Below are 21,809 nucleotides of genomic sequence, written 5' to 3' on the forward strand. Positions count from 1 at the left end.
TTTACTTTCCTCGCTCTTTTTAGTACCTAGGTTACTCTCTATTTCTGCTGTGTAACTTGTGTCTTCTACTGTGATGACAGACACAAAAAAAATGCTTAATGGCTCTGTAATTTCCTCACTCCGTATGATAACTTTTCCTGTCTCTGCTTCTAAGGGACCAACATTTACTTCAGCTACTCTCATCCTTTTTATGTGCTTGTAAAAGCTCTTACAATCTGTTTTCATATTCCTGGCTCGTTCATTTTCATATTCTATTTGTTCCCTTTATATAAAATTTTTGGTGGCCCTTTGCTGATCTCTAAAACACTTTCAGTCCTCAGTCCTCCGACTTAGTACTAAAAACTACTCCCTTTCCTCAATTTTAAGATACAAAGGGGACCACCGTTTACCAAGTCTGATGCTACCTGAAAATATTACACATTAACGGACCATGCCGAAAGAGGGACCCTATCTTGCTCAGAATTGACTGATTCTGAAAGAGTAGGGCAGGCAAGGGAGTGGAGCAGCACTTTGTAGAAGTGGTCAGTTCGGAGGTTTCACACAATGTCATGGAACAAAAATGGTAGTAAAAGCTGACAAAACACTCCAGTCATAAATGAACCAGTGCGGTATTAATCAGCACCTCCTGATTCTGAACCAAAGCAACACACCGATGTGATCTGGGGCCCTTATGGAATCAAAGCTAAAAGCACAAAATGCTGGACTGCATCGTTTGAATCAATGGCCATGACGGGATAAGATTGAATTATTTTTCTTTGTAGAGTTGGCACTCGAGGATATATGACAGACCCGTTGTTCAGCAGAGGTGCTGCTGACTTGGAGAGACTAGAGAAAGATTATTCTTCACATTTATATCCAATTTTCTTCTGAAACAAAGGAGGACATATGCTGTAAATATCCCACATGCACTTGTGGTGGGGTTGGGTGGGTCGGGGGGGGGGGGGGGGGTGGTACAGGGAGCAGGTAAAGAAAACAAGGCATAACTGTCATTTTATATCACTATTGAAAGAAAGACAACATTGACACTAATCAACACCATAGAGTATTATAAAGGTTTTGAAGGTTTGGCCACATTAGCATGTTTAAAGCTTTTAATGAGGTTGAAGAACAAGCTAGCTTTAGTTATCTTATCAGTTTTAAATGAACAAGTATATATGTCCATACATATGCCATATATATGTTTTTAATATATATAAATATACAATACACATATATTCCTGTATGCTTTTTATATATAAATATAGGTATACAGGTACACGTGTTTGTGTGCATATATGTGTATATATATTATATATCTGTTTGAATTCATTGGTATTAACTGGGTTGCTCTTCAAGAGCACCAACACTATCAATGGGTTGAATGGCTGCCTGTGCTGTGCTACTCTATACAGCATTGCTGCGGATGACTGAAGAATAAAGGTCACACTTTTAGCATTGCTCAAAAAAAGAAACATGTCGAAGCTTTTCATCTTGTACTCAGCAGGACTCTTCGCAAGAATACCAATATAAGGGGAGAACAACAATTTCTACAGTATAAAAGAATGTTGATTGGTTAGCAAGTGGACTCTGATTGGGTGAAGGGTTGCCATGGAGAATGCACCAGTTGATTGTGACTGATAATTAACTGCCAGCATTGTTTAAAATTTAAACCAGGCAGCTTGACCCTGATTGGTCAAGGCATTGCCCTGAGGAATGAGTCAGTGAACAGCTGTCACTTATTTTGTTTAGCTGAAACAGTTGCAATATGTGTACATGTTCTTTCTGTCTGCAAAGAACAGGACCCTGTGTATTGATATATGTAGCTTCCAGTAAACGAAAATGCGCTACACTGCAAGCCCGACTGACAATCTTAGATTGGTTGTCAGCGTAATTCTTAGCAGAGAGGATTAGTTAGCAACTGTTGTCCAATCACGGAATCACATCAAATTTTGGACACTGTTTTGAGTTTGCAAGCACAGGTTGGTTGGATACGGTCTGTACTTTGCCCGTTGCGAACAGCGACAGGGACATGCAGTTTGATATGATCCACCTATCTTAGGGATGTACTGCCTACATACCTAGCATCACACTGGCACTGAAATTCATATATCACATTACTCATTTGTGCGATAGGCAAAACGTCTTTTTGGCCTGTTAGTGGTGAATACCACTCGTGTTGCTACTGCATAGTAGCAACATGAAACAGCTAGCTTCACCTGTTGCTCAAATTTTTGAGGCACCTTGTCCTTCCAGGGTAACCTGAGGTAGACTGGGCGCTTTTCAGGGCTGAAAGTGATGGCCTTAGGCCCGGTCATGAGTTTGCATGAATTTGGCTACAATACAGTCAGTCAGTCTCTTTATTGAAATCATCAATATAGATCATAAAGAGTCTAGGCCCCCAGCAATAATCCCTGTAGCACTCCATTAGTTACAGTTTGCCAACCTGAAAATGACCCATTTATCCTGACTTTCAAAGCAAACTCAGAGCTTTATACTGTGGGGGAAGAAAGATGCCAGTGCTGCCTAGGAAGTTTCTGGCACATTTGCTGTCGTCGAAGTTATCAAAAAGACATTATATGGTATCCCCAGGATGTGTTCCTGGCCTGGCTCTATTCCAGTGATCTGTCAATAAAGACGCATGGAGTGAAATCAATTAGGCTCAAATACTCAGCAGTACTATTCTTGTCATTCAAACCAACCATGACTTTGTTCCATAATACTATGCACAGGGCCATCAGAAACTTGTTACAATGGAATCGAGGAAAACAGTATGCAGTTCCAAATTCAGTTTCTGTGGTTACATACCTGTTTAAAACAATGTGAAGGAGCAGGGACTTCTCCATTTTCTTTCAAGTAATCATCCCAATTAAAATGTTCTGTAATCAGTAAAAACAATTTAACAAGTCATTTAATGGAGCCATTTCACAGCCTGTAATTGTGCTCATGGTCAAGTGAAATCCATACAAATGATAAAGGAACACTTATACAAGTTCTGCTTTATGTGGTTTTGGTTGTGACTTATACCACATTCACAGCAAAATCAATCAAATCCCATACTTGACTTAAGTTGTTTCAAATACATCACACTGAAGTTTCACACTTTAAATTTGGACTTAAAGGCCCTTCCTGAATCTCAGGATATTAAGCTGGGCTATGTACAAAATTTTAATAAACTAAGTGGTTATTAGTGACCATGTACACAGTGATAGGTCAAAATTGCGTTTATAGTGTAGGACAGGAAAGAAAGAGAAAGTGGAATGTCCAGGATAGCAGACATATTGAGATTTATTATTTACATTCTTCCAAATTAATTATTCTCCACCCCTACTCAATGAAATGTTGCTTTGCTCAAAAGTAAAAACAAGTGAAGCCAAACAGTCCATGCAAGTTTAAAAGAAAGCTTTTAAGTAAGTGAAGACGACAACAAAAATTATTCAAGAGCACAAACCAGTGGTCTATACAGAGCAGCAGTAATATGTGGCATTAACGAGCATTTACCAGTTCCACTAGTTTTAGGCTCAGTGGCTCCTTTTCAACAGCAGTTTCAAAAAGACCGAAATTCATCAGCAACAAATGTCAATAGGTGCATCTCCAATGTGTCCAATTATGCAGAGGAAAAACTGGGATAAACTTCAACCTGACAAATAGTTAAGTCAAGCATCCATCTTTTCACTAGATTCTGTGACCCTTATTGTGGAGGAGTAAGCACGTCAAACTGGCTTAGAGAGAAACACACTCAGATGGGTAGTTTCAAACAATATTCCAAGTTAGTTCTTTGCTGGGATGCAGCTGAGACTTCTCAGAATCAGCTATTAAATTCAGGACAAATAAATGCCTGTTGCATAGCTCTGAAATATATACCAAACAACTTCGAGGAGTCAATCAAGATTCAGATATAGAGAAACTACATCCTGAGATGCACCTAAGTATTTAGGTAGTCTATAAAAACTCTGGGTGCTAAGAGGTCAGTTCTTTGTACTGGTAGTTGTGAAATTGGAACTGAGATTTGAACTGGTAGCTGTGAAATTGGAACTGAGAAACCATTTGCGATGCTTCCAAATGATGATCTGGGTGAATTATGTTTTAGCTCTAGAGCTACAAATCAATCTCATGAATAGGGCTGGAGGATAGATAACATTCTATGTTGTGATTTTCCAAGTTCATGCTCAGCTGTCAAATCTGCAATGTGGATCCTGTACAAGGGCCCCTATAATTCCCAAAGGACACAGACACCTGTAATTGTGGGCTGTAGGGAAATTGAGAGATTTTATAACATGCAATACAAGTTACTGCAGGCAGTCTGAGAATTTGAGAAAGTTCAATTCCAGGATCAGGGATGAACATGTTTAAGGTTTTGAGTGAACTACACATAGGAAATGGGGGATGGAGCTAACCCTCTAATTTCCTTTCAGCTCAGAGATTCACCAGTGGACTTGTCAACAAATCCACCATACCCATTAAAATACCTGGATTCTCAGCAGTCATCCCATGCTGGCATCAAATGAATCAGGTCATCCCAATGGTAACAGTTGTTTGTAGGAGCTCAAGTCAGATAGCAAATTACCTGTTGTACCCTGTGATTGTGGAACATTTCTTTGATGCTTGGTTCATACACATATGATTCCATTTTGTTTCAGCGGCTACAGATTATGATGAAGAATAATTTTAAATCTATTCAAATGCAACTGACGTCCAAAATGCTTTGTGGGAAAATGGTTGAAAATCCGGAAACATATTACTCAGCTTAAAGGTTATTTTTACTCCTCAAATTATGTCCACCCTCCACAAAATGAAGTATGACCAAATTTGACACTTTTGGGTAAACTTTGTGCTAAACATAAAACTAAAAATTGCCATTACAAAGCAAATCAGCAGCTCTACATGTAACTTCCTTTTGTTGTCATACAAAATCCCAGGATACACTCATTTTGGCCCGAAACAAAAATGCAATCATTTATTACAAATGTGGCTTAATCAGTTTTCATGGATTTATCTTGAGGGCTTGTGGTTTATTTGACAGACACGCAATGGTAAAGAATGGGTGGAATTCTGGTCTATTTGAGGTGCACGCAAATAATGAAGCTCCTACATGGGGATCGATCTTCAACCTGCATCTGCCACACAAAACTACACAATTAGAAAGGGAGGTTCTTGTGTTGAAGCCATTATATCCCAACAGTGATCTGCCAGTAGTATTGTGCGTTGCAGTTAAAACTAAACTGTATTCAGAAAGTATGTGATGTTTACATCATGTGAGGACCCAAGGCAAGACTGCCACATCACAGGAAGCAATTAACTATAAAAAGAGTGTCTAAATCGCTTTGTATTAAACACAAAACAACTCAAGACACTCCAAGCAGCAACAAAGGGGACACCACATTTGAATTCGGACATGTGCGCTCGTGGATAAAATGATGGAACAATTTCTTAGTCAAATTAAATTGGAAAATGGTCTTGGCTGAAAATTCCATTCGAGTCCACTGGCCTATCAAATTGCCAAATGGAATTAGAGATGTGCCACAAAAAAGATCTGCAGTTCATTAACTCACAAACTATTTCTATTTAGTATATAGTTAAGAAACTATAATGTACAAAGTGTTTCAAAACGTAGGTATGATTGATTACTTGTGAAGCACCAGATTAAGATCCCAAACGAAGTTCAGTGAGGGCCGAAGTGGGTAGAATTTCCAACTAATTTACACAAACTTGTAATGATTCAAATGCAAAGGGATCACATAAAAGTCATAAGCACAACATTATTCTGATTAGAATGAAGTTTTAAATAAATGCAAAAGGGGAACATTTCTTCACTCAAAGGTTTGTAAATCTTCAGAATTCTCTACCCCAGGGGGCAGTAGATGCTCCATTATTGAATATCCTTCTCCTCTTCCTGAGGCAGTCCCTCAGGATCAAAAATGACTTGCTTCCACTTTGGTTCTGTGGGTTTTGAGATGGTTAAGTCCAATGCATGATTTACAATCTGTCATAGCAGATGGCGCTTGGAGAGTTGGGTGCATGAGTTGTGGGAAGTTTTGTGAGCTCTCGCTGATGCCTTGACTTTGCCTCTGCATGTTCCCAACAAAGTCTCACAATTTTTAAAAAATTCTTTCATGGGATGTAGGCATGGCTGGCATTTTCCAAGTTGTGCAACCACATCTACAGTCCTGTTAGGAAGGGAGTAGAGTGTTGGAGCAGAGAAGACTGAGGGGCGACCTGATCGAGGTGTACAAGATTATGAGGGGCATGGAGAGGGTGGATAGGGAGAAGCTGTTCCCCTTAATTGAAGGGTCAGTCACGAGGAGGCATAAGTTCAAGGTGAGGGGCAGGAGGTTTAGGGAGAATGTAATGAAAAACTTTTTACCCAGAGGGTGGTGACGGTCTGGAATGCACTGCCTGGCAGGGTGGTGGAGGCGGGTTGCCTCACATCCTATAAAAAGTACCTGGATGAGCACTTGGCACATCATAACGTTCAAGGCTATGGGCCAAGTGCTGGTAAATGGGATTAGGTAGGTAGGTCAGGTGTTTCTCACGTGTCAGTGCAGACTTGATGGGCCAAAGGGCCTCTTCTGCACTGTGATTCTGTGAAGTCATACCTAGCATAAAGGAAGATGGTTGTGATTGTTAATGCCCATTATCTCAGCCCCAGGATATCCCTGAAAGGAATTTCACAGGATAGTCCCTGAGGTCCAGCCATCTTCAGCTGCTTTATCAGTGACCATAAGGCCATAAGTTGTGATAATCGCTGATGACTGCATAATGTTAAGCACCATTCGTAGCTCCTCAGTACTGAAGCAGCCTGTGTCCATATGCAGCAAGACCTGGACAACATACAGGCTTGGGGTGATGAGTGCCAAGTGACATTCATACCAAACAAGTGCCAGGAACTGATCATCTCCAACAAGAGAGAATCTAATCACCTCTCCTTGACATTTAACAGCATTCCCCTTGCTGACTCACATCAAGTTCCCATTGACCAGAAACTGAACTGGACTAGCCATATAAATACTGTGGCTACAAAAGCAGGTCTCAGGCTGGGAATTCTGTGGTGAGCAACTCACCACCTGACTCCTCAAAGCTTGTCCACCATCTATAAGGCATAAGTCAGGAGTGTGATGGTATCCCCTCCATTTGCCTGGGTGAGTGCGGCTCCAACAACACTCAGTAAGCTCAACACCATCCAGGACAAAGCGGTGCGCTTGATTAGCACCCAATCTACCAACTTAAACATTCACTCCCCCCCACCACTGTTTCGCTGTGGCACACCTGTGTATAAGGTGCACTGCAGCAACTCATCAAAGCTCCTTCGACAGCATTTTCCAAACCTGCGACTTGTATCACCTACAAGGGTCAGGCAGCAGAAGCCTGGGGACACCACCACCTGGAAGGTCCCCTCCAAGCCACATCATCCTGACTTGGAACTATATCGCCATTCCTTCACTGTCGCTGGATCAAAAGCTTGGAACATGACCTCCCTACTTTTGTAATCTATGCCTCGATTGATAAAGACAAGTGTCCCATATACCAAGTCTATCCAACCTCTCTTCATAACTTAAATGTTTCATCCCAGGGAAAATCCTGGTTAATCTCCTCTGCACCCCCTCCAGTGCAATCACATCCTTCATATAATGTGGCAACCAGAACTGCACTTCAGAGATCTATGGACACACATGCCAAGGTCCTTATGTTCCTCCAGCTGCGGTCTCTGCTTGCTGACCTTTACTGGAGCCTGGTTATTCAACGCCTCAATTTTAAATTTCCCATCCTTATATTCAAATCCACCCATGGCCTGACCCCTCTATAATGTAATTGCTCTTACCCCACAACCCTCAGAGATATCTACACATCTCCAATTCTGGCCTCTTGAGCATCCCTGATTTTATTCGCTCCACCATTTACAGCTGTACCTTCAGCTATCAAGGTATTAAGCTCTGGCATTCCCTCCTTAAGCCTCTTCATCTCTCTAGTTCACTTTCCTCCTTTAAAACACTACTTCAAAGCTTCTTAGGTCAAGATTTTAGTCATCTTCCCTAAAATCACCTGATGTGGCAGTGTCCAATTTTGTTTAACAAAGCTCCAAGTGCTTTGGGGTGTTTAATTAAGTTATAAGTTCAGCACAACACCGAACAAACATTGCACTGTTAGGTTTGCCGTGCTTCAGAACAAAGGCCCACTCTGCCCTCTCAGGAGGCTGTAAAAGATCCCACAACAATGTCTATTGAAAAATAGGTGAGCTCTCTCCTTGGTGATGAGTCACTCAATGAACACAGAATCACAGTACAGAAGAGGCCCTACGGCCCATCGGGTCTGCAATGACAAGTGAGAAACACCTGACCTACCCACCTAATCCCATTTACCAGCACTTGGCCCATAGCCTTGAACGTTATGATGTGCCAAGTGCTCATCCAGGTACTTTTTATAGGATGTGAGGCAACCCGCCTCCACCACCCTGCCAGGCAGTGCATTCCAGACCGTCACCACCCTCTGGGTAAAAAAGTTTTTCCTCACATTCTCCCTAAACCTCCTGCCCCTCACCTTGAACTTATGCCCCCTTGTGACTGACCCTTCAACTAAGGGGAACAGCTGCTCCCTGTCCATGCCCCTCATAATCTTGTACACCTCGATCAGGTCACCCCTCAGTCTTCTCTGCTCCAATGAAAACAACCAAGTCTATCCAACCTCTCTTCATAACTTAAATGTTTCATCCCAGGCAACATCCTGGTGAATCTCCTCTGCACACCCTCCAGTGCAATCACATCCTTCCTATAATGTGGTGACCAGAACTGCACACAGTGGTCCAACTATGGCCTCACCAAAGTTCTATACAACTGCATCATGACCTCCTTACTTTTGTAATCTATGCCTCGATTGACAAAGGCAAGTGTCCCATATGCCTTTTTCACCACCCCACTAACATGCCCCTCTGCCTTCAGAGATCTATGGACACACACGCCAAGGTCCCTCTGTTCCTCAGAACTCCCTATTGCCATGCCGTTCATTGAATACTTCCTTGTCAAATTACTCCTTCCAAAGTGTATCACCTCACACTTTTCAGGGTTAAATTCCATCTGCCACTTATTTGACCATCCCGTCTATATCTTCCTGTAGCCCAAGACACTTAACCTCACTGTTAACCACCCAGCCAATCTTTGTGTCATCAAAACAAAACGTTTCACTTTGTTTATGGGACAATGCCATGGGTAGATTGTCATAGTGTAGGGCATATGGCAGCCAGTGATTACACGTCAAGGCTGTAAAACACTTGGGATATCGTGAGGTCATAAAGGGCACTATATAAATGCAGGTCTGCTCTTTATTTCTGTAAGAACATAAGTTTCTTTGGTTCAGGATGTCAATGCTTGCACTTGTTGCACAGTAGAGCAGGGTCTCTGGATCTAGTTTGTGGCTGGGCAGAACCTTTGACGCCATCACAACTTTATTCCCTGAATAAATATAGTTCACAAAATTAATTAACATAGGCCGTGGGATCCAATCCAATGCATAGAATCTCAGGTTTTCGTGTAGCTAATCTGCTTTGGCATTGCCACAATGGGAAGTCCACCTCAATAGAAAATAACAAGGCGGTCCAAAGTTGTAGCACCTAGGTACTATTTCAAATAAGCTCAACCCAGAAAATAAATCAAACCATAAACTAGGAAATCTGCCTTCCCAACCTGCAACACCATTCCAGGCCATAACAGAACAGTACCTCATAGTCCAGTCTGAGGTTGTGACCCTGCCACTATTCCCTTCCTCTCCAATTGGCCAAAGTTCATCTGTGGGTCTATGTCTGAATAGGTGCGAGAAACAATGCTGTCCTCGTTCAATGTCCACAGATGCAGGCTTCCAATAGTCCCAAGTAAATGTCAACTGATTTTATCTAGTGATACAGTAGGGATGCTAGAATTAGCAGTGGGTCACTTGGTAGCACTATCGCCTCAGAGTTGGAAGGCTATGGGTTCAAGTCCCACTCCACATCTTGAGCATAAAAATGAAACTGACATTCCCATGCAGTACTAAGTGAGCGCAGCACTGTGAGATGTGCTGCCAAGGCCCCATCTGTTCTCTCAGGTAGATGTAAAAGATCCCGCATCACTATTTCCAAGAGCAAGCTTGGTGTCCTGGCCAATATTTAACCCTCAATCAATATCACAAAACCAGATTACGCAGTCATAATGAACCGCTGTTTGTGAAAGCTTGCTGTGCACAATTTAGCTATGTTTTTCCAAATCACAACAGTGACTACACTTGGATGTTTCAAAGCATTTTAGTCAATGATCATGAAAGGGGCTATAGAAATCAAGTTTTTTTTTAAACAATTGCCCTCCGCACCCTTATGCTAAAATCTAGCCAGTGACCACCTCTTGATCATTAACCAGTGGCGTCTGTTGGAAATATATGTGGATAGACTAGATAAGGCCGGGACCAGTATTAATTTTAGTTGTGGCAATGAACAGTCCAGTTAGAGGAAATAAATGGTGACTAGTCTATGCAATATAAGTCAAAAAGTTAAGTACTTAACATGTACATAGCAGCACAGCCCAAGGAATTTACTTTTTCCAATTTATCAAGCTCCTTGTATTCTTGCCTTATCACAATTCCAGCATTCACACAGTCACCACCTTCTGCACAGTGAAAGGACCATGAGTTCACACTGCATTGGTATGCATTTTCACTGCACAAGAGCAAAAATAATAACAAGATTACACCATTGGAGGGCACCAGTGCTCTATTTACTAGTTCTATATCATCTTACAGAAAATCTTAACCATTCCAAATCTCAGGGGCAAAACAATTGCACTCCAAAATTTGACAACTGAACCAATTTTTGCCCAAAATCAATTTAAAAATAGCATCCAATGTTTTAAACTAGACTTTAATGTACTTTAACACCAACTTGCATTCAATACAGAATAATGTCCTGAGGCTCTTGACAGATGTGAAATCAGGCTAAAATGGGCCCTTAGCTGGAGGAGATATTAGGTGTGACCAAAAGCTTGGTCAAAAAGTTGGTGTAATGAAAGGGTTCTTTTTATATTAAATTCTTGGAATTAATTCTTAGTTTTTGTCTGTTGGGTGAATGTCTTCTGCTTCTTGCTTTAGTTGTGTCAGCATCACAGACTAATATCTGTATTGTGCCAATATTTATATGGGTAGCGCTAACTAAACCAGGAATTACCCAAAATGGTAGCCCTGATAATAAAAACTACTAAATGGAAATAATCTAAATATGGGTCTTAAAGATTTCAGTTGATGAGGGCTGTGACTATTTCCTGTGGCAGCTTGTCCATTGTAGGATTGGCCTTCATAAGAAAGATTGCACACTCCAGGATTGGACGAACAAATGTTTGGCAAACTATAACTGATATTTTTGTTGCAATGCCAAAGATTCCTCCTCAGCAATCCAAGAGGCCATGTTTGTTTTGGATGTTAGTTGCTGAATGTGGAATCCCCACTGAAAATTGTCTTTCAGAAGATCCCCCAGGTATGCTAGTGCATCTACTTGTTGGAGAATTTGAATACAGAACTTAAAGCTATGTGTTGGTAGATCCTTTTTGATGGCAATACACATGACATAGCTGTTTTGAAATTGAATGCCGTCCCCCATTGGTCCTGCCATTATTGTAGTCCAGAAGATCACCTTGCAGTGAACTGATAAGGTGAGTTTTCTCTGATGCGTAAACCATGCAATCATTGGCAACCAGTCATAACCTTCCCAACAAGTTAAAAAAACAGGGTATGTATGTCAAGAGTAAAGGTCCCAACAGAGGTTCCTGGAGCACTCAGGAGAGGACATCTCTAGGACAGAGCAATTCCTCATCACACACCATTCTTTGTCTTGTCAATAGGATGAAAACAAAATCATAAGATCAACTTGCTTTATTTTGGAAAAACCATGTGATTTATTAATATTCAGTTCAACAGTAGGAATTAGAACTTGTATCAGATAGAGATTCAGCAACAGGATTCTTTAGTTCTTTTTAGCTGTGTAGGGAAACACTAGTTTGGCAGTTAAACATCCTCCCAGGATATTCATTTTGACCATCAATTGTAGTACTTACAATTTCAATACCTAGGAAAATTAACTCCAAGGACAGCACAAGGAAGGAAGGATGTGATGTTGCCTCTTTATTAATCTCTCTGCAACTGTCTCCAATTACCTGATTGTCTGACATTTCAGTCATACGAATCTAAAGTTTGGTGAGTTATTAAAATTGCAGTAGTTAAGTGAGAATGGTTAATTGAATGAGGCAACTCTATAAAACATGTGAAGTAACAGAAAATGCTAGAAATATTTCGATAATCTGGCAGCATCAGTGGAGAGGGGGAAACAGTTATTGTTTCAGGTCATGACCTCTCATCAGAACTCATCGACCCAGGAAGAATCTCTTCAGCCTGAAATGTTAATTCTGTTTCTCTCTCCACAAGTGCTGCCAGACCGGCTGAGTATTTCCTGCATCTTCAGTATTTTGGAGGCAGCGTTCCGTCTACTTAAGGCGATGGTGGTCAACTCTGTGAAGCATCACCTGGTGCAGCTCAAGAGACCCACTCTGACATGGCAGTTTCTGCTGCATTTGATGCGAAGGAAGACAACAGGCTGAGAAAGTGCAAGATTCACTGTCCTCTTTTTCTCTAGTCCCTCTTCTCAACCAGCTGAGTTTTTCATTTCTGCTCACCCGCTTCCAATGCCCTGCCAGTCAGCCTTCAGAAGTCACGGGCCGTCAGCGATTGTCTCCCAGTTGTCAATGTCAATGTCTGCCATCTTCATATCTGGCTTGCAGGTGTTCTTGTAGCAAAGGGATGGACGCCAGGACCTCATTACCTAGTGGTCAGTTCACCATGCTGAATGTCTGGGTATGTGGTTGTCATCCATCCGATGAATGTAGCCAAACCAGAGCAGCTGTTGTTGGCTTAGCAATGAGTGTATGCTGACAGAATTAGCACTTTCTGAATTGGTGACCTTGACCTACCAAGAGATGCCAAGGGACGTCTGAAACAGCAAAGGTGGAAACTTTCAGCCTTTTTCTCCTGACTAGCATATATTCTCCAGGTCTCATCATGGTAGAGGAGAACGCTGAGGACGTGGGCAATGCTGCACTCGCATTCTATACAGAGGAAGACCTTCACCAGTAAATGGACAGACTCTTGCATACTTATAAAGAGTTTGGCTTGACCATCAGCATCAGGAAGACAAATATGATGGTCCAGGATGTGCCATGCTGCTGCCTATCAGCATCGACAATGTACGCTGGAGTTTGTTGATAGCTTTACATATCTAGGCTCCACAATCATTAGTAATCTGTCACTTGATGCTGAAATCAACACATGCATCACAAACTGCAGCTGAGTGTGTGGAACAATAGCAACCTGACTGAGAACACCAAACTGCGAGTCTATCAAGGTGTATTTTGCTTTTCTATAAGGCACATGGATTCTCATTCAACAAGATTGAGGAAAAAAGCATGCATGACCAGGTACTAGGAGAGATAACTCAAATTGATGAAGCCTAATCAGCCCTGAAAAACATCAAGTTTGAGATTCACAGAATTGTTACAGTGCAGGAGGCTGCCATTTGGCCCATCTGCACTGGTTCTCCAGATGAGCAATTCACTCACTGCCATTCTCCAGCTTTCCCCTCACAACCTCGCACATTCTTCCTTTATAGATAACAGTCTAAGTCGCTTTTGAATACTGCAATTGAACCTGCCTCAACCACACTCTCAGGCAGCGCATTCCAAATCTTAACCACTCGCTGTGTGAAAAGCTTTTCCTCATGTTTTTGCTTCTTTTGCCAAATTGTTTAAATCTGTGCCCTCTTGTTCTTGATCCTTTCACAAGTAGGAACAATTTCTCCCCATCTATTCTGTCCTGAACTCTCATGATTTTGAATACCTCCATCAAATCGCCTCTTAGCCTTTTTTTCTACAAGGAAAACAGTCCCAACTTTGTCCAATCTATCTTCACAACTGAAGCTCATCTCCCGAGCCACTCTTTCGGGTCTTTTCTGCATTCTAACATGCACCGATTTCTCCTGTGAACTTGTAAGATATCATCAAAACTCTTAAGGTTATATGTAATCATCAGTAAATAGTTATCCATGAACCCTATTAATTTGGGGAGAAATTTATAAACTTAAGAATACCCTGCTCTAACAGTGGGTTTTCATGAGTGTTAAAAGATGTGAGGGATTGAAGACATTGCGATTAGGGAGACAATTCCACAGCCAGCGGCAGGCACAGATTGAAATGCAACAGGAAATGCAGGAAGCCAGGCCAGCGTTGGGTATCAGACTTCATAAATTCATGGTACTGGGAGGGTGGGGAGCCATTGTATGTCAACAAGAATATGTCAATTTCGTTTCATGATTTATATTAATATTTTAGAGTAATTTATAGTTTTCGGATTAAATTTGCATGAGTAATCATAACTCTAGTTTAGAAATGGCCAGACCATTTCAAATAATGGCAGTTCAAAGGATAATCTGTGCTTAGTTAATAAGATCAGGGTTGGAAGTGAAAAAATTTAAAACAATGGATGACCCATCTGAGTCTTTTAGGGAATTAAATTATTAATGTACTTCCTAGATCAAAGAAGCTAAAATCACATTGATAAACAAAGTGGTTTCTTGGTGAACCACAGAATTGTTGCTGCTCAGGAGGCTGCCAGTCATGTCTGCATCATCTCCCCAAATTTTCCCAGCGTCACTCCCCTGCCTTCACCCCATAGCCCTGCACGCCCATCCTTTTCAAATAATCATCCATTTACCTCTTGAAATGCTTCAATTGAACCTTCCTCCTCCACCCTCTCAGGCAGCACATTCCAGATCCTAACCATGCTCTGAGGGAAAAAGTTTTGCATGTCTCCATTGCATTTTTTGACAATTATCTTAAATCTGTGCCCTCTTGTTCTTGCTCCTTCCACCATTGGGAACAGTTTTTCCCCATCTACTCTGTCCGGATCCCTCAGGATTTTGAGTACCTGTATCAAATCTCCTCTGAACCTTCTCTTCTCCAACAGTCCCAATCTTCTCCAATCTATGTAACTAAAGTTCCTCATCCCTGGAACCATTCTCGTGATTCTTTTCTGCACCCTTTCTAATGCCTTCACACCTCTCCTAAAGTGCAGTGCCCTGAACTGGACAATACTGCAGTTGAGGCTGAACCAGTGTCCTATTCAAGTTTAGCATCACCTCCTTGCTTTTGTATTCTATGCCTGTTAAGAAAGCCCAGGATGCTGTATGCTTGACGAACCGTGCTCTCAACCTGCCCCGTCACCTTCAATGACTTCTGCACATATACACCCAGGTCCCTCTGCTCCTACACTCGCTTTAGAATTGTACCCCTTACTTCAAAACAATTCACTTCACACTTCTCTGCACAGCACTTGATCGGCCATTTGTCTGCCCATACCACCAACATGTCTATGTCCTTTTGAAGTTCCACACTATCCTCCTCAGTTCACAATGCTTCCAAGTTTTAAATCATCTGCAAATTTTGAAGTTATGCCCTGTACACCAAGGTACAGATCATTAATATATATCAAAAGTAGCCAGGGTCCAAACCCCAATTCCCAAGATACTCCACTACAAATCATCCTCCAGTCCGAAAAACATGAACCACTACTCTGCTTCCTGTCACTCAGCCAATTTTATATCCATGTGGCTACTGACCCCTTTATTCCATGAGCTATGACTTTGTTCACAAGTCAGTTGTGCAGTACTTTGTCAGATGTATGATGATCCTGGTCCAGACCCCCAAGTTTTTGCTAAGATCAGGGTAGGGACCATAACGTTTTTTGTTAAAGTAGACAAAGTTTGAGATTCAACATACTTATTAAAAGGTGAAGCCACAAGATTTGAACTAAAATAAACTTTATTATACAAGGTTAGAAAGAAAAAAAATTACAATATCTATCTTATACTTTAACATCCAGGGTTAATATGATGTACAGATGAATTAACAGGCACTGTGGTCAAACACCACACTGCACAATAAATGCCAAATGCGACCAAGACAGATTCCACAGATTTCTCAACAACCGACCCAGATGTCCGTAGACACAGTCAACCAATCTCGTCGAACATCTCTCTCTCTCGCGAGGGATTCCAGTCTTCACCTTCAAAGATCTTTCCTTAGAATTCTCTCCAAAAGTCATTCCAACTCTGACAGCATCAACAATGGCTCACCTCACCCCCACACAGCCCACAGCATGGAGTCACAAACGTTCTGCTGCCTTCTTAGTTAGATCTTCCGGTCTTCTCCCGAGCCCTCTTCAATTGTCAGGGCTTCACCTGAGCTCTCACCACTTAAAGTCTGCCAACTGCAGCCCTTCCTCTGTTTATAGCCCTTTTTCCTCAACGTAACTGAGATCTCTCCCTGTCCCCTGCCTGGAACTCGTCTTTAATGATGTTCTGCTCCTGGTCACATGACTGGGGTTTACTCAGTTTTCCCTTTCTGCACAGATGCCAAAAGAACTTAAAATGCTGAAATGCACATGTGCAAAACCTGCAATGGCTGTCAAGACTGGAGTTCCCGACCTCTGTTCTTGACAGGAAGGTAAGTCGGCTTTCGTAACAAATGCCTTTTGGAAGTCCATGTACATCACATCAACAGCATTACACTCATCAACCCTCTCTGTTACTTCATCTTAAAAAAACTCCAAGTTAATTTAATATGATTTGCCTTTAACAAATCCATGCTGACTTTCCTTAACTAGCATTTGACCAAGTGACTATTAATTTTGTCCCAAGTTAGCTTCCAGAAGCTTTCTCACCACCGAAGTTAAACTGACTGACCTGTAGTTTCTGAGCTTATCTTTACACTCTTTTTGAACAAGGGTGTAGCATTTGCAATTCTCCAGTCCTCGGGCACCACCCCTGAATCTAAGACTGTTTAGAAAATTATGGCCAGTGCCTCCACAATTTTCGCACTCACGTCCCTCAGTATTCTTGGATGCATCTTACCTACTCCTGATGCCTTTTCAACTTCAATAACAGAGAGCTTATCCAATATCTCTTGATCATGTTTAAAACCTTCAAATGTCTGAACTACTTCCTCTTTCACCATAACCTGCACAGTATCCTCTTCCTTGCACAGTACTCATTAATACCTCAGCTATGGCCCATGCCTCCATGCATAAAGCCCCTTTTTTATCCCTAATAGGCCCCACTCCACCTTTAACCACCCTTTTACTATTTATATGCAGATAGATGATTTTGCAATTGCCTTTTATGTTAGCTGCTAGTTTCTTTTCATACTCTCTTTGCTTTTTCACTTCCCCTTCAATGTTCTCTATTCAGCCTGGCTCTCTGTTCTATTATCCACCTGATATCTGTCATAAGCACACTTTTCCCCCTTCATCTTAATCTCTATCTCTTTCGTCATCCAGGGGGCTATGGGTTTGTTTGCCCTACCTTTCCACTTTTGGGAATATACCTCGACTCTGTCCATACTCTCTCTTTTCTTTAAAAGCAACCCATTGTTCAGTTAGCAATTTGCCTGCCAACCTTTGATTCCAATTAATCTGACCCGGATCCATTCTTATCCCATTGGTGGAACCAACAAGTCTGGAAGGGAGGTCATTAACTCCATTAGATATAAATTTTCCATGTGAGGCCCAGAATCAAGGGATTGTTTTGAAGGTAAAAGATAATTAGTTTAAATTTCTGTTTGGAACATCCCAGGTATGCCATGTTGCGATTGAGATAGGCTGTAGGGAACTTCCCTTTTATGTGGAGCTTGTGTTTTTGCTCACAGAAACAAGTAATTCAGCTTGGGAACAGACTTGAGTCGAGTGAGCAAAAACATAAATGTTAGCCAGGTCTGCACCTAAAGCAGAAAAAATACTTTATTGTTCACTGTGCAAGTGTGGGTGGGAGCTCAGGCTCAGTTTGGAGATGGAGTCCATGAGTAGAAAGGAATTTGCTAAGAGCTGTGGACCAGGAGAATAGGACAATTAGAATTTTTAATTTCTGTGCAGTAGCTTAAAATGAGTGTGAAGCTCAGGCTCGAGCTGAAAAATCCCAGGCCTTACAAGGCAGCTGTGGAAAAGTTTGGAGTTGGATAATCTTCAATAACCTGAAGGAAGATTCAGTTGAGGATTTAAGTCTTAAGTATATGTGGCTGTGATTTCTTGTGCTTTCCAATGCAAGGTATGAGTAATCACCTAATAGTGTTTATTCAGTAGCTCCAAAGAGTCATATTGGAGTTGATATGTTAACTCTATTTCTCTCTCCACAGATGCTGCCAGACTTGGAGTTTTTCCAGCACTTGGTTTTTACTTCAAATTTCCAGCATCTGCAGTATTTTGCTTTTTTAAATTTATTTAGTAGTATTTGCTTTACTTGATTCTTGTATAGCGAAACTCATTTGTTTTTAACAACGGAATCTTATGGCTTTATTCTTGCAGTAGCTAACTGGAATTTCAAATTTCTCTTTAAACATCAATGAGCTCTATGATGATTGTAAAGGGTGAGCAAGGCAGGATATGGAAAACACTATTTTGGCTTAACTGGAATTTAATGATAGGCAGCCAGGGAGTAGAGCATTGGAATAGTTGATAAAAGCAAAATTTTGCTTCCAATTTCCACCCCTAAATCATTTTCATATGGTCCATCTCTGACACTTCCCTTCCCTTCCTTGACCTCTCTGTCTCAATTTCTGGTGATAGACTGTCCACCAATATTCATTACAAGCCTACCAACTCCCACAGCTACCTCGACTACAGCTCCTTACACCCTGCTTCCTGTAAGGACTCCATCTCATTCTCTCAGTTCCTTCGCCTCCATCGCATCTGTTCTGATGTTGCCACTTTCAAAAACAGTTCCTCCGACATGTCTTCCTTCTTCCTTAACCAACGTTTTCCACCCATGGTGGTTGACAGGGCCCTCAACCATGTCCGGCCCATCTCCCGCGCATCCGCCCTCACACCTTCCTCTCCCTCCCAGAACCATGATAGGGTCCCCCTTGTCCTCACTTATCACCCCACCAGCCTCCGCATTCAAAGGATCATCCTCCGCCATTTACGCCAACTCCAGCATGACGCCACCACCAAACACATCTTCCCTTCACCCCCCCGGCGGCATTCCGCAGGGATCGTTCCCTCCGGGACACCCTGGTCCACTCCTCCATCACCCCCCTCCCACGGCACCTTCCCATGCAACCGCAGAAGGTGCAACACCTACCCCTTTACTTCCCCTCTCCTCACCGTCCAAGGGCTCAAACACTCCTTTCAAGCGAAGCAGCATTTCACTTGCACTTCCCTCAATTTAGTCTATTGCATTCGCTGCTCCCAATGCGGTTTCCTCTACATTGGAGAGACCAAACGCAAACTAGGTGACCCCTTTGCGGAACACCTTCGGTCTGTCCGCAAGCATGTCCCAGACCTCCCTGTCGCTTGCCATTTCAACACTCCACCCTGCTCTCATGCCCACATGTCCGTCCTTGGCCTGCTGCATTGTTCCAGTGAAGCTCAATGCAAACTGGAGGAACAGTACCTCATCTTCCGACTAGGCACTTTACAGCTTTCCGGACTGAATATTGAGTTCAACAATTTTAGATCATGAACTCTCTCCTCCATCCCCACCTCCTTTCCGATCCCCCTTTTTTCTAATAATTTATATAGATTTTTCTTTTCCCACCTATTTCCATCCATTGTTTTATCTCTACCTTTTAGCCTATTTCGATCCCTTCTCCCCACTAGGGCTATCTGTACCTTGCTCATCCTGCTTTCTGTCCTTAATGTCACCTATTATCACATTCATTAGATAATATCACCACCTTCAACACCTCTTTGTCCTTTTGTCTATGACATCTTTTGGTTATCTTCACCTATCACTGGCCCTCTACCTGCCCTACCCTCCCTTAAACCAGGTTATATTTCACTTTTTTTCTATTTTTCCTTAGTTCTGTTGAAGAGTCATACGGACTCGAAATGTTAACTGTGTTCCTCTCCGCAGATGCTGTCAAACCTGCTGAGTTTTTCCAGGTATTTTTGTTGTTGTATTGGAATAGTTGAGTTTAGAGATGACAACGTCATGGTTGGGAGTCTTAACGATAGATGGGCTAATGTCGTGGCATGCGAATGTTATGGAGGCGAAAGTAGTCTCTTGGAGAGACCTAGGGTTGAAAGCTCAACTCTGGATCAAATTGGACATCAAGGTCAAAAATGGACATGAGCAACATGGTTCAATTTCTATTAGAAAGACTTGTCTGTTTATATTCATCACTAAATTTCAGTCTCAACCACGTGGCACACCAATGAAATGTACCATAAGACATTAATGCTAATCCACATCAAAGAGTCGTACTGGACAATACTTGCAGAGTGGATCACCTGCAGCTTGGACCAGAAATATTTTTTACCTGTCTGAACATGCTGTCAGTTGTTCAACTGTAACAGTAATCATATTAACCATGTAGCACTGTTAGATAAAAACAAAGGCTGCATGCCAATTTTCAGCTATACAGCAAAGTGACTAACAGTTCACAGATTAGATTAGATTAACTCTGATCAAAGGCCTCAAACATGACTTTTGTTTCTCTCCAAGATTACTTTTGGCATATATCAAAGTGCAAGTCCCTGTGCCAAAATTGTCCATTTATTAGCTCAATTTTAGAAAAATATTGGGATAAAAACAAAAAAACCACGGATGCTGGAAATCCAAAACAAAAACAGAAACAGAAATACCTGGAAAAACTCAGCAGGTCTGGCAGCATCGGCGGAGAAGACTACAGTTGACGTTTCGAGTCCTCATGGCCGTTCTGTTGAAGGGTCATGAGGACTCGAACGTCAACTGTACTCTTCTCCGCCGATGCTGCCAGACCTGCTGAGTCTTTCCAGGTATTTCTGTTTCTGTTTTAGAAAAATATTATTGCAGCATATAGGCTGACATCTATAACATCATCCAGGTAAATAATTTGCATTTGCAAGACGCTCTTTGTCGTTTACCTTAGATGATTGCATTTACAAAATGCATTTCCATATTGTACATTTTGCATACTTGCACACTCTTTTCTACTTTGGAGAATGATGTGGACTGCTGGCAGGATTTTGCTGACCAATTAACAGTTTACTTTGAGACGCTTTAACACTACTTCCATGGTCGACGAATCCTGGAGTCAGGCTTGAACCCGAGGCCTTCTGGCTCAGAGACAGGAGCTCTACTAATTCAGCCTCTCAGGCTCCTAATTCCATATCATGAAGGAAGGAAAACAGGTAGACAAATATATATATAGCGCCTTTCACAACTACAGGACGTCTCAAAGCATCTCAAAATATACTCAATGTTGTAATTTTGGGAAATATAGCACTACCTGCTCTACTTTGCAATAGTGCGATGGAATCTTTCATGTCCACCCAAGAGAGCAGACAGGGACTTAGTTTAACGCATCAGAAAGTGGGCACCTCTGATAATGCAGCACACCCTCACTCGAACTGCACTGGGATGTCAGACTAACTTTTGCACCCATGTCCAGGTGCAACCTGCAACCTTGTGATTCAGAGGTGAGAGTGCTACCAACTGAGCCATGGCTGACATATGTGCTGTCTGCCACAGGTATACAAACACCGCTAAGAGAACATTAATGAAACTAGACTAGCTTTGCCTCTCCAAAACCATTGAGAACCTAACTTTTCATGGGATCAATGAACAGTCACTTTCAACAAGGGAGATAAAAAAACTGAAGCTCATGTTTTCATTACCAAGCAACATCACTGAAGGCTTTTCTAGATTGGCAAAATTTGCAATATGGATACAAAATATCATAATTTCCACATGTGCCAATATTGGGAAACCCCTGCAGCAAGCAAATGCCTAAAAATTCCACATTCTG

The 21,809-nt window shown here is 41.8% G+C and overlaps 1 protein-coding gene across 4 annotated transcripts in view; it reads right to left on the minus strand.

Annotated features, from left to right (window-relative positions):
• The window catches only part of LOC144691371 (polycomb protein SCMH1), a 166,526-nt gene that overhangs the window by 85,434 nt on the left and 59,283 nt on the right, over positions 1 to 21,809 (minus strand). For all 4 annotated transcript variants that reach the window (XM_078559409.1, XM_078559408.1, XM_078559407.1 and 1 more), the window contains exon 4: positions 2,785 to 2,855. In XM_078559409.1, coding sequence (XP_078415535.1) covers positions 2,785 to 2,855 — 71 coding nt within the window. The remainder of the gene's footprint in view (positions 1 to 2,784; positions 2,856 to 21,809) is intronic.

Source organism: Cetorhinus maximus, chromosome 16 (assembly GCF_964194155.1).
Source record: "Cetorhinus maximus chromosome 16, sCetMax3.hap1.1, whole genome shotgun sequence".
Lineage (NCBI taxonomy): Eukaryota > Metazoa > Chordata > Chondrichthyes > Lamniformes > Cetorhinidae > Cetorhinus > Cetorhinus maximus.